Source organism: Setaria viridis, chromosome 4, assembly GCF_005286985.2.
Source record: "Setaria viridis chromosome 4, Setaria_viridis_v4.0, whole genome shotgun sequence".
Classification (NCBI taxonomy): Eukaryota; Viridiplantae; Streptophyta; class Magnoliopsida; order Poales; family Poaceae; genus Setaria; species Setaria viridis.
Genome location: NC_048266.2, coordinates 24,093,412 through 24,104,779, shown reverse-complemented (window position 1 = coordinate 24,104,779; position 11,368 = coordinate 24,093,412). Strand labels below are relative to the sequence as shown.

General features: G+C 43.2%; 1 protein-coding gene across 1 annotated transcript; it reads left to right on the top strand.

Annotated features, from left to right (window-relative positions):
* The first annotated feature begins 1,316 nt into the window (after positions 1 to 1,316).
* On the top strand, positions 1,317 to 4,971 carry LOC117853870 (auxin-responsive protein IAA21). The gene is made up of 5 exons (XM_034736149.2): positions 1,317 to 1,750; positions 2,556 to 2,746; positions 3,452 to 3,593; positions 4,243 to 4,304; positions 4,606 to 4,971. The coding sequence occupies exons 1-5, from the start codon at positions 1,485 to 1,487 to the stop codon at positions 4,641 to 4,643; spliced, it is 699 nt and encodes a 232-aa protein (XP_034592040.1). The 5' UTR covers positions 1,317 to 1,484; the 3' UTR covers positions 4,644 to 4,971.
* The last annotated feature ends 6,397 nt before the right edge of the window (positions 4,972 to 11,368 follow it).

Here is an 11,368-nt window from a genome sequence, read left to right as displayed (position 1 = left end):
CGCCGAGGTACGTTTGGTTAAGCTCACAGTAATGTTTGTAGGAACCTGCCCTACTGGAAATCCAAAAATTCACAGTACTAAACGATCGACCTCGCAACAATGTAAATGAAGCTCCAATTAAACCATGGGTTTGGTAGAATACTGTGCATTGTTTATACGCCGTCAGTCTCACTGTCTCAGAGTAAAATTTTGAAGTGAAGCAAAACCAGAAAATAGCTCATAGTCTCAGAGTTTAATTTTCAAATTCAAATGCAAATGCTGGTTTATGTAATCTGTATATGAGAGAAGCTAATGTAAATCGAACCAATGTTGTAGGTACCTACCCTCCTAGAACTACTGTTATCCGATCCAAAGTTTCACAACCAAGCTCATAACATGAAGGTTGCATATTATGAAAATCCCAAGAATATAGATTAAGGTTACAAATTAACCATGAATTTTGAAAGAAAAAAACTTATAGGAAGTATTCCGTCTCAAAGTAAAGTTTAAAGTGAAGTTTGTCAAACTAGCTGAAAGAAAATAGCTCGTAGCCTCGAGCCTGCGGTTGTGCTCCCAAATTTCAAATTTATATTCAAATGAAGATTTTTGTAATTTGTATATGAGGTTGGTTAATGTAAACCAATCGAGATGTTTTGTATTGCTCCCAAAAACACAATGTGCATCCATAAACAATCACTGCTACTTTAAGAAGAAGTGGATCGTTATCTCTTGACGCATTTAAGGTGCTATATTGTTTGGGGGCATAAGAGCAACTCCATCAATAGCTCTTAAACCAAAACCCCAAACATTAAATAGAGTTTTCTCTATTTTTTTGAAGGACCATAAAAATGTAGTAGGGGACTGCTGAATTGCATTTTTTTATTTGACCCTCTACTGGAGTTGCTCTAAATTGTTGAACTCAAGTTGTAGAAAAAATCACGGGGTTGTTGTTTGCTTCGTAGTATTTGAATCGTGCAACAATCACAATCTAGCAATTGCAAATCGAAATAAAAAGGCCCAAGAAAAGCACAAATATTTCAAAAGCATATCAATATTTTTAGAATCTTTGACATTTGTACCTATCAACAAAAAAGCAACTAAATAGCCCTGCTAGTAGCTTCGGTGGCACACTGTCAATTCGGAACCTTTCTAATTTCCTATCACCTTCGATTCTTGCATTGCCCTACCTCAATGCCAAAGACAAAATCACCTAAAAAAATTGAAGAGGACAGACAAAACATAAGCATAATCTTAACTTGCCGTTAAGTATAGTTACAAATAAATACAAGGACTTCTATGCAAAACCACCACCATTAAACCCCACCTCCTTGTCCTCTGTCTCCTCCCTCTCCTCACTCGCAAACTCACGAGCTCAGCAGCAGCAGCCAAGAGAAACCTCGAGCCCATCCCTCCCTGGTTCCCTCTCCAGCTCTCCTCTTGATCCCTCGTTTCCCCAAGAACCCAAGATTCCCGGAGTTGGTGATGCTCGTGGAGTTTGGCTAGACATGGCGCCGCCACAGGAGCGGGACTACATCGGGCTGTCGCCGGCAACGGCGGCCACGGAGCTGCGCCTGGGACTGCCGGGCACGGAGGAGGCGGAGGGCGGCGAGGCAGCGGCGGGGACGCCGCTTACACTGGAGCTGCTTCCCAAGGGAGGGGCCAAGCGCGGGTTCGCGGACGCCATCGTACAGCGGGAGTCGGCGGCAAGGGGCAAGGCGCCGGCGGAGGACGACGAGGAGGACAAGAAGAAGGCGCAGGCGCCGGCGGCAAAGTAGGTCCACTCGACACTCGAATTGCTGTGTGTGGGTGGGTTCGCCGAATTGGTGGCCGGGTGGCTGTTTAAGCTCTTCTATTTTTTTCCCCAAAATAACATTTTTTCTTTTTTATTGGGTTTCTTGGTGCGAGTTGTTTTCTTGTTCTTCTGTTTGTACAAATATCCAAGTTGCATCTTCCTCGATGTTCTTGGCGGGGTTTAGGTGTTTTACTATCTATATATTATAAATTAAAAGTCGTCATTTGCTCGCTCAATTATTTTTTTTTGGGTGCGATTTGTCTCTTGCCTTTTCCCCCTTAAAACAATTCATGAGGTTCCGGAGCAAAATATTTTTTTCATTATTTTCTCATTAAAAAGGAACAATCCTGGTGAATTTAGCTATTTATGTTACAGAAAAATTTTAAACAAAAAGTTGGCAGCTCATGTCTGCAAAGCGTGCGAATAAACCCGTTATAATAGATTTTCCCTCTTTAGTTAAACAAAGAAGAACATTGCACGGGAAAGATAACCTGTCATTCCTCTGAAAAAGCAGGCGCAGCTTTCTTCAATTCTTCTGTTGTGAATTAACTTTTGTGTGTGTTGTCAATTTGCGTGAATTAGTTGAAACAAGGTAGCTGGCGAGTGTGCAATTAGCCTGTTTCCTCTTTGCTCTGTAATTAGTATTCTGGAATCTCTGCTCAGTATTTCCAAGCTCCTTTATCCGGCAACTATTTGCAACTAAAATTGTGCTGTGATTTTCAATATTTTTGTTCAAGTTAGAGCAAAACTGAGTGGATACTGACTGTTGGAATAACTGTGACAGGGCACAGGTGGTAGGATGGCCACCAATCCGCAGTTACAGAAAGAACACCATGGCGATGAACCAGGGTTGCCTCTATGTCAAGGTTAGCATGGATGGTGCGCCATACCTCAGGAAGGTAGACCTTAAGATGTACAACAACTACAAAGAGCTCTCCCTAGCACTGGAGAAGATGTTCAGTTCCTTCACTGTTGGTGAGTTCTTGTGTTGGCTCTGATCCTTCCTTCCTCAGCTCTATGATTTTTTCTGCTAGTATATGTGTAATATTTATTGATTAATTGATTTTTTTCTATGAATTGTTGCTTGAACATATGCATTCTTTACAGTAGATGTAGATCTAGTTTCCTTATAGACCACATTTCCGCATGATGCTTATTAGTTATTATGTAATGATGCTGTCATCTTTGGCATTTTACTTAACTTAGTATAACAATTCATTAAATTTATTATGAACAACCAGTGTTTTTTTTCTCAAACACGCAGGACAGCTGCTTATCTTTAACAGTCAGTGTTTTTGTTGAATATTAATTTATGTTTCTATTTTTTGAGTTCCTTCTTGCACTATCATTAATATCTCTTGTATTATGTATCATCACAAGACCTATTAGAGTATTAGTACCTTTTATTAACCCCCCCCCCTAGCTTGTAATGACGTTGTTTGCATAAAGCTTTCTGTTTTGGGTCTTTCCGGTTCATCCTAAAACAGAACCTATATTTGGTGTGCATGATGGTGCTTCATGGGTTTTGTGCTGAACTGCCGTTTGTTAGAAATGCCCTTGCTGTTGTATTTGAGATGTGAAATGACAATGTTTGTTTATTCATCCATGTTTGTTAGACAACTAACTTGAAAGTGATTTTCCATGGTGGAGTAATACTTGAAATTTTATCAATTACTGCAGGTGATAATGAATCTAATGGGAAATCAGGAAGAGAAGGATTATCTGGTTGCCGACTGATGGATCATAAAAATGGGACTGAACTTGTGCTCACATATAAGGACAAGGATGGAGATTGGATGCTTGTTGGTGATGTCCCGTGGAGGTGAGTGATTTCGAATCCCAAAAATGTAATTCTAATTCATTTACTAAGATGGCTGGCAAAGTGGACGGTTTTAAGATGTATTCTAATTTCTAAATATAACATTTTTAGAGGTTGTAGTGAAACCTTTTATCCTCATCTGCATATATCATTGTCTTAAATATTTTGATAGATTGATTTTCTTATAGTGGGTTGGAAAATTTAGTACACTCTGTTTTACTGCTCTGGATTTTCAAGTTCTTCATTTGTGGGTGTTGATTTGTTTCTTCTAGTCATGTCTTACTTCTAGGGAAGGTTTCGTATACCACTTTTTGTCAGCACTTGGATTAATGGTTTGTAATAAAATGAAATGGGAAAGGTTAATGGCTTGTAATAAAGCAAAGTATGTTATGGGAAGCCAGAATTTGAAATTAGTTCAAACCTGTTGAATTCCTAGTTCCCTACCTGTTAGGGGAGGAGTGGCGGAGGTTATCTTTTCCCATAACACCCTTGTTATTTTACATTTTTCATAGGCCTACACTGGTTACCAGTTACTGCCCCACCAACATTTTGCATATATTCCAATGAGTTTTTGACTTGAACCAGGAGAGTCGGAACTGTGTTGTCCTCGAAAATAAAGCTGCCTGAACTCTGAAATCTTGCTGTATTGCAGAATGTTCACGGGCAGCTGTAGGAGGCTCAGGATCATGAAGGGCTCAGATGCAGTGGGCCTTGGTAAGTACAACTGATATTTGGTGAATATGGATGTATTACTTGTGTTCATGCCTTTTTCTGTGGAGGCATATCAGAGAATCTACTGCTTGCAATTCTGCACTGGTGCACCTTGTATAAGCTTTTCTGCAAAATGATCAGAAATTCCAGTTTGCTTGAACTAGGTCTGGGCTATTCCAATGCTGTGCACATGAACATCTGTTCACCCTGCTTTCTGGTCATGCATCAGGCAGCGAGTCTCTGTTGTTCACTTGTTTGTTCTTGTTACAAGCTTGTAATACAATAATGTGCTTTCTTCTTTCAGCTCCCAGAGCCACTGAGAAGGGCAAGAATGATAACTAGGAAAAGGATGAACATGATCTGCTCCCTGCACCACATCATACTCTTACCTGTAAGGTCCTATTCTCAAACCCAGAAGGTTAACGGACTTAACATGTGAGAAGGGGATTTCTTATATCCATGTGTACCACTGCGGTTTTTGTTTTTTGTTTTTTTTTTCTTTTTTCCTTTTGGGTTTGGAGACTCAGACATGTTAGGTTGCAAACATAAGCTGTGTTGTGTAAGTCTGTCTATGTCTGTCTATTTGACCGCGTGTCGTGTTTTCTGTTGTAAATGGTTGTGATGCTGTAAGCTGCCAACTGTTTTTGGAGTGCTGCTTTGTGCTTGCTAACGTCCCTCATGAGCCAGCATCTGTTTCTTCGTGAAACCCTCTTGGTGGCTCGAAAGGCTGCATTACTGTGTGAGCATTCTTTTCTAACCTGATGGGTCATTCTGGCCCCTTATCTGTTAGCGCAGAACTGTCAAGTCCTGATAATTCATCAGTTAGGAGATCACATCAGGCTGTCATAATCTTCTGTTCCTCTTCCAAGCCATTGCACTTTCTCAGTTGCTTGCTTCAGTTACTGGCTGCGTGCATCCAAAACACTACCAAGTCAGCTGGTCCAGAACTCCAGAGTCCTGAATTCCTCTTGGTGTCTGGTCCATTCCAGTCTCTATGCAGCATGCGCTGGAAGTCTGCAAGGGTGGTGCACACCCTATTGTCAATAGTGGCCCTCAATCAGTGCTTGTGTTAGTGGGGACCTTCCCCCCAATCTGTTATCCTTTTCCTGGTGCCATGATACTGTCTTTGGAAAGCAGGGTGTAGGCTTCCCTGCAATCATTCATCCAGCATCAAGTAAAGAAGAAGGTGGTGGCAGGGAAAATAAATATAATTTTCAGTGATGGTTGTTCTGTTGTCACCGCCCGCGAATTCAGGCTTTTTTTGTTGCTCTTGCAGTTGCAGGACTCTTGATGCTTTGACTTGGTTTATCATACAGATTATCCGGAGCCTATGCTTATTTAGCAGTGTGGTTTGGTGGTTGGCTTGTGTTTTTGTGTAAATATTGCATTGTTGTCTTGGTGGTGCATAACTGCATTGCATATTGTGCTGTTGCGTAAGATATGGATGGCTGTCCTTTCATGCTGAGACACAGGAGAGATGCTCCTGTCTTGCTTGTGCTTCCACTATTCTATCTAGTCATGCTTCCTGCATGCTACCATTGGCTAACTTGTGAGGGGAGAAAGAAAAAAACAATTAAATAAATTAAAATTTGAAAAAGAAGAAACTGTATGTTCTGATTCCTCAGCAACTAAGCTGCAACATGGTGTGGTTTTGCCTTGTTGGTGGCCTTTTCTAGGGCATATATGGTTTTCAACTGCTGCTAGTGTGGTGTGGTGTGTGGTGTGGTCTGGTCATTGGTCTGGTTGGTTTCTTCTGATTCCTCAGCAACTCAGCGCCAAATACGGTCGCCCAACAAACCATGGTAGGGTAGAGCCGTCGCGCATCGCATTTGCATTTTTGGCCGCTGCTGCAGTACGCGGTGGTCCTGCGCCTGTTGCTGTTGGTTCGTGTGGCGTGTGCTGTCTCGCTTGGCCAATCCATATGTTCTTGGAGCAGCATAGTCGATTCATAAATGTTTCCTTACAATTACAATGTTCTCGCTTTCAGGTCTTGTTTGGGAGGAGGGGCTAAAATTTAGCCTTGGGCTAAACTTTAGCTCTCTCAAATGTTGAGGCTAAAGTTTAGCTCTTGGGGTGTTTGGGTAAGGAGCTAAAGTTTAACACTTATGTTGATAAAAGACCTATTTACCCATGTTGGAGTGAGAGGGAGGAGAGAGAGAGGGGTAAGGGGAGGAATTTTGGATAAGGGGACCACTTTTAGCCCCTTTAGTCCATTTTAGCACCTCTTGAGGGGCTAATGGATTATGGGGGGCTAAAATTTAGCCCCTCCATTTTAGCCTAGGTGTTTGGGACACTAGTGGCTAAAAGTGACTAAAATGGGGGTGCTAAAATTTAGCACCCCTCTCCCAAACACCCCCTCACAAACAAACATTTTTCATTTCCATCCCTGCGAAACATTGAGTTTCGGAGCCTCATCGTTGGAAATGAATTGATTCCGGGTGAAGTTTATAAGAAATTCATAGTTTAAATACAAATTATATAACCTTTGTGTTCCAAACGTATCACGGCCGGAGCGAGAGCACTCGTAGTTGAAGTGGGCATGACAAGGTCTGTCCTAATCGTAATGATGTACACTGCTTTAGGCGTGATGATTGCAGCCAGGACATCTGTGTTTGATGGCTGATCGACGAGATGTTTACCATCTTCAGTTACATGAACTTTTTTTTAGTGTGATGAATGATTACAGGAGTTTCAATCGCACAAGCGCAAAATCTGCTGCTGCTGCTGCGAACGCAAGTGCCTAGCTACTCTTGGGATGCCTTTTAGCAGCTGGTTCCCCTCTGGGTGTCCAAGTAACGAAGCCCATCCATGACTACTCCATCGGCCGTGCGGACGTGCAGCTGCAAAGGGATGGAAAAACCGCGCGTGCGCGCGTGCATCAGTGCGTGCGGGCGTCTCATGGAAACGCCCTTGGGTAGGAGGAGATGATAGCATGGCCGGATCGAGAATTTGGAGGCGGAGGTAATGGTGGCTGGTGGGGGGCAGCTTGGCGGTGCCGCACCTCACCGCCCGCGAACTAGGAACACGAAAATGTGGAATGTCTTCACACGTCGATGCAGTGTAGTCGAACACGTCGACGTCGAGCAGCTCCTCAACAGCTCGTCCACGTGCAACAACACCCTCGTGCCGCGGCTCGTCAGGCTCATCGTCGGCTCGTCAGGTTCCTCGTCGGAGCTCTCGTGCGGCGGCTCGTCCAAGTGCTGCAGATGCAACACTTCCAAGGTATCCACACGTGCGGGGAGTAAGCGTCACAAGCTGAGCTGCTAGGTCCGCGAGTTGCAATAAAGGCGAGGGCGTGGGAAGGGGCGCGACTGTGGTTCAGCCAAAAAAGGGTTCCTAACGGGCCTCTGGGTCTGAGGCCCATTAGTACTCCTAAACCTGATCTAATTCAGATTATATCCGAATTGGGCTTCCAGCCCTTTAAGTGTGTGACCCTATAGGTTCATATACGTATAGACATGGCCCGAGTACTCCTACTCAGCCAATAGTTAGTAGCGGCCTCTAGCAAGACATGCTAACTCCTATACACACACAAAGATCATATCAGACGAACCATCACAACATCACGTACATGCTATTCCCTTTGCCTCACGATATTTGGTCTAGCTCCAAGCCGACCACTCTTTCTCGATGCTGTGATTCAGAATCCCTTTCTATGTTAACTCTTAACCTCACGCAGCATGGCCATGCATTTCCGGATCCGATCACTTGAGGGGCCAGAGATATCTCTCTCAAATAGAGAGGGGCAAATTCCATCTTGACTAACCATGCCTCACAGCATGCTTCTTGACAAACCTGAAAGAGACCTTTATAACTACCCAGTTACGATGTAGCGTTTGATAGTCCCTAAGTAAGTCGATCCACATCTTGAGTACATGCGACAATCTCAGGTCTAAGGACAAAGCGTACACATTGTGTAAATAGAAAACTATGTAACTCGTGTTGGGTCAGTCCTAGCACATGTCTCTACACGTGCCCACATTATTAGTTTGACATCTCCATGTTCATGACTTGTGAAACATAGTCATCAACTAATACATGTGCTAGTCTAATATTCATGTGTGTCCTCACATGAACTCCGACTAGGGACAACTTTTAGAATAACCATACAAGTAAAGAGTTTCACATACAATTCACATAATTGCAAATAAATTCAAGTAGCCTTTAATGGATATTCAAGGAACACAATATAAATTATGGATACAAAGGAATATCATCATCTCTATGATTGCCACTAGGGCATATCTCCAACAGTCTCCCACTTGCACTAGAGTCAATCTAGAAGATATCTAATACCCATAGCTCTTATGTGCGCATCATGCTTAGCCTGCGGGAGAGGCTTTGTCAAAGGATCAGAAATATTCAAATCCGTGTGTATTTTGCATATCTTGATCTCACCCCGATTAACGAAGTCTCGAATGAGGTGAAATCTCCGCATTACGTGTTTGTTCTTCTGGTGGTTCCTTGGCTCCTTTGCTTGTGCAATTGCCCCATTATTATCGCAGTAGAGATTCAATGGGTTAGACGCATTCGGGAACACACCAAGCTCAATAAGGAAATTCCTTATCCAAACACCCTCATTCGCGGCTTCATAAGCCGCGATGTACTCGGCTTCTATCGTAGAATCAGCCACCGTCTCCTGCTTGGAACATTTTTCCAGCTAACAGCACCACCGTTTAAGCGGTAGGCAAAAGGTTCTTGTTGCTGTGTTCTAATCTTTTAGGTTAACAGATTGATGTCAATGCCTCCTCATTCGTGTTACCTTGTCTAAGTTCAATTATACTTATCAAGACATTGACTAGATCTGTTAGTCTATCTGGTGTACACATGGTTAGCAAGGGCTCCTTTTATGGCTATTGTTTTACAATGCTTTTATGTTAGCCCATCGGCTCATATAGCCGATGGCACATGCCATTAATGTTTTATTTATTCATACCGCATGATTACATTGAGTACCTATCTGTCATGGTGTTTATTCCAAGAACTCCTACCCATAAGTTCGAAAGGCTTTGCTGCCGATCAACTTAGGAATTTAATGTTTATCTTATCAATTTTCAGGTCAAATTGACTGGCACGCCTTGCACCTTCGCGAGCCGATTTGGAGCCTACACTGGAGTTAAGCAAATCTCCCAGGTCCTCCGTGTTGTTCAACACAGAAGCTAAAGTCCAGTTTTTGCATCAACACGCTCTTGGCATGCTCGGTGGGACATATTAACAAACATCATTAGTGCTCGTCGTTGCCTCAACTTTGACCAAATGGCCGGCGAACCTGCTGATGATCAATCTGATCCCAAGGCCCCCAAGGAGTTTACTGCTGCTGAGATTACCCTGGACAAGCTTGATGAACAACAAAGGAAAGAAGTGAAAATGCTAGGGACCAATTCGTGGCAACATGTCTGCAATCATTCAGTCTAAACCGCAACAAGGCTCACAAGAAGCATCCTCTTCCGGTTCCAATGCTACCACCCAGAGATGAGAATGTGGTGATTGAAGAAGATGACAATGAGCTCCAGTCCAAGATCACTTCAATGGTCAATAATGCTTTGATTAGCCCAACTGGGGTATTGGCAAATGAGATTCAGAAGATGATCTAGCAGGTTGCAGATCATTATGTCAGCAAGTATTCCTAGAAAAGGTATACGGCTAACACGTCTAGTTACAAAGGTGACTCATCTTCTGGACAGCCATGGGGACGGCCGACGGTCGACCCATCTGATGGCCAACCAAGGCAGGCATCAGGTTCAATTCCTATAAGAACTACTAACTCGCAACTGACGCCGCCAAGATAGCTGGATTTTACATCCAATGAACACAGAGTGTTTGATACTCGCCAGCCACAACCCATAGATAATTTTATGCCTCCAGCTTCTCCACACTCACAGGAAGGGAATGGGCAGGGCAATGAAGATTGGGCTGCAAAGATTGTCGAAGTGATGAGGAGTCTGTTCGGTTTGAAGCCTAAAGAGCAAGCCTACATGTATCAACGCCCTTATCCTGGCTGGTTTGATTAAGTAGCAATGCCACCTCAGTATCGTGTTCCTGACTTTGCTAAATTCTCTAGGGAGGACAATAGGTCTACAAGGGAACACATCAACCAATTCTTGGTTCAATGCGGAGAAGAAGCTACCATGGATGCACTTAAAGTACGGATGTTTTCGTTGTCATTGACAGGGCCTGCTTTCACATGGTTTTTGACATTAGCACCCAACTCCATTAATATTTGGGAAGATTTGGAGATGTTATTTCATAAACATTATTATGTGGAGGCTCAAGAGATAAAGTTGACGGATCTCATAATGATGAAGCAAAGGAATGGAGAGTCAGTGGTTGCTTTTGTTCAAAGGTTGAGAGAAGTGCGCAACAAGTGGTACAATATGTACCTGACTGATGGACAACTGGTAGAATTGGCTTATCAAGGGTTGCTAGACCCTATTAAGGAAAAGTTTGCTCCGCAGGACTTTGATAGTTTTGCACATCTGGTGCACAAGGTTTTGGTTCATGAGAGCCGATTCTAGAACACACGTAGGGGCAAGTATGGAGTTTCCCACTTCAAGGCATATGACTCATCCGACAAAGAGTGTAATGCAAATGGAGAGGTTAGTGTTGCAGAGTGGGAAGCCAATCTCGTGCCCTTAGATCAAAACCAACACAGAAACATATGACTTCGACATCACTAAGGCCGACAAGATCTTTGTCTATTGTTACAAGAAGGATAGATCAAGTTGCCCCTGGGTGACAAGATACTGTCAGCTAAGGAGCTCAAAAAGAGGAAGTATTGCAAGCTGCAAATTTTTGTTACACATCATACTAATGATTGCAAGACTTTCCATCAACAGATTCAAACGGCTATAGAGCAAGGAAGGCTTAAAGTTGACGACGCAAAGAAGCTGATGAAGGTTGACAAATATCCGTTCCCAGCAGCCAACATGGTGGAGGCTGTGCCAGTTGATGAGAAAGATGAATCAAGGCTTTAGTCGATCCTGCTTACATCAAGGAGGGTAAAAGAATCTGGCACGATGGATCCACGAGTGCAGATACCGGCTAAAGAGTTCAAGAAGAAAGTAAGC

What these genes read in the sequence shown, in the direction of transcription:
- LOC117853870 (XM_034736149.2), top strand. Translation starts at nt 1,485, where the DNA reads ATGGCGCCGCCACAGGAGCGGGACTACATCGGGCTGTCGCCGGCAACG. An exon ending in GTTGGTGATGTCCCGTGGAG is followed by an intron (nt 3,594 to 4,242) that starts GTGAGTGATTTC and finishes GCTGTATTGCAG; the next exon opens with AATGTTCACGGGCAGCTGTA. An exon ending in CTCAGATGCAGTGGGCCTTG is followed by an intron (nt 4,305 to 4,605) that starts GTAAGTACAACT and finishes TTCTTCTTTCAG; the next exon opens with CTCCCAGAGCCACTGAGAAG.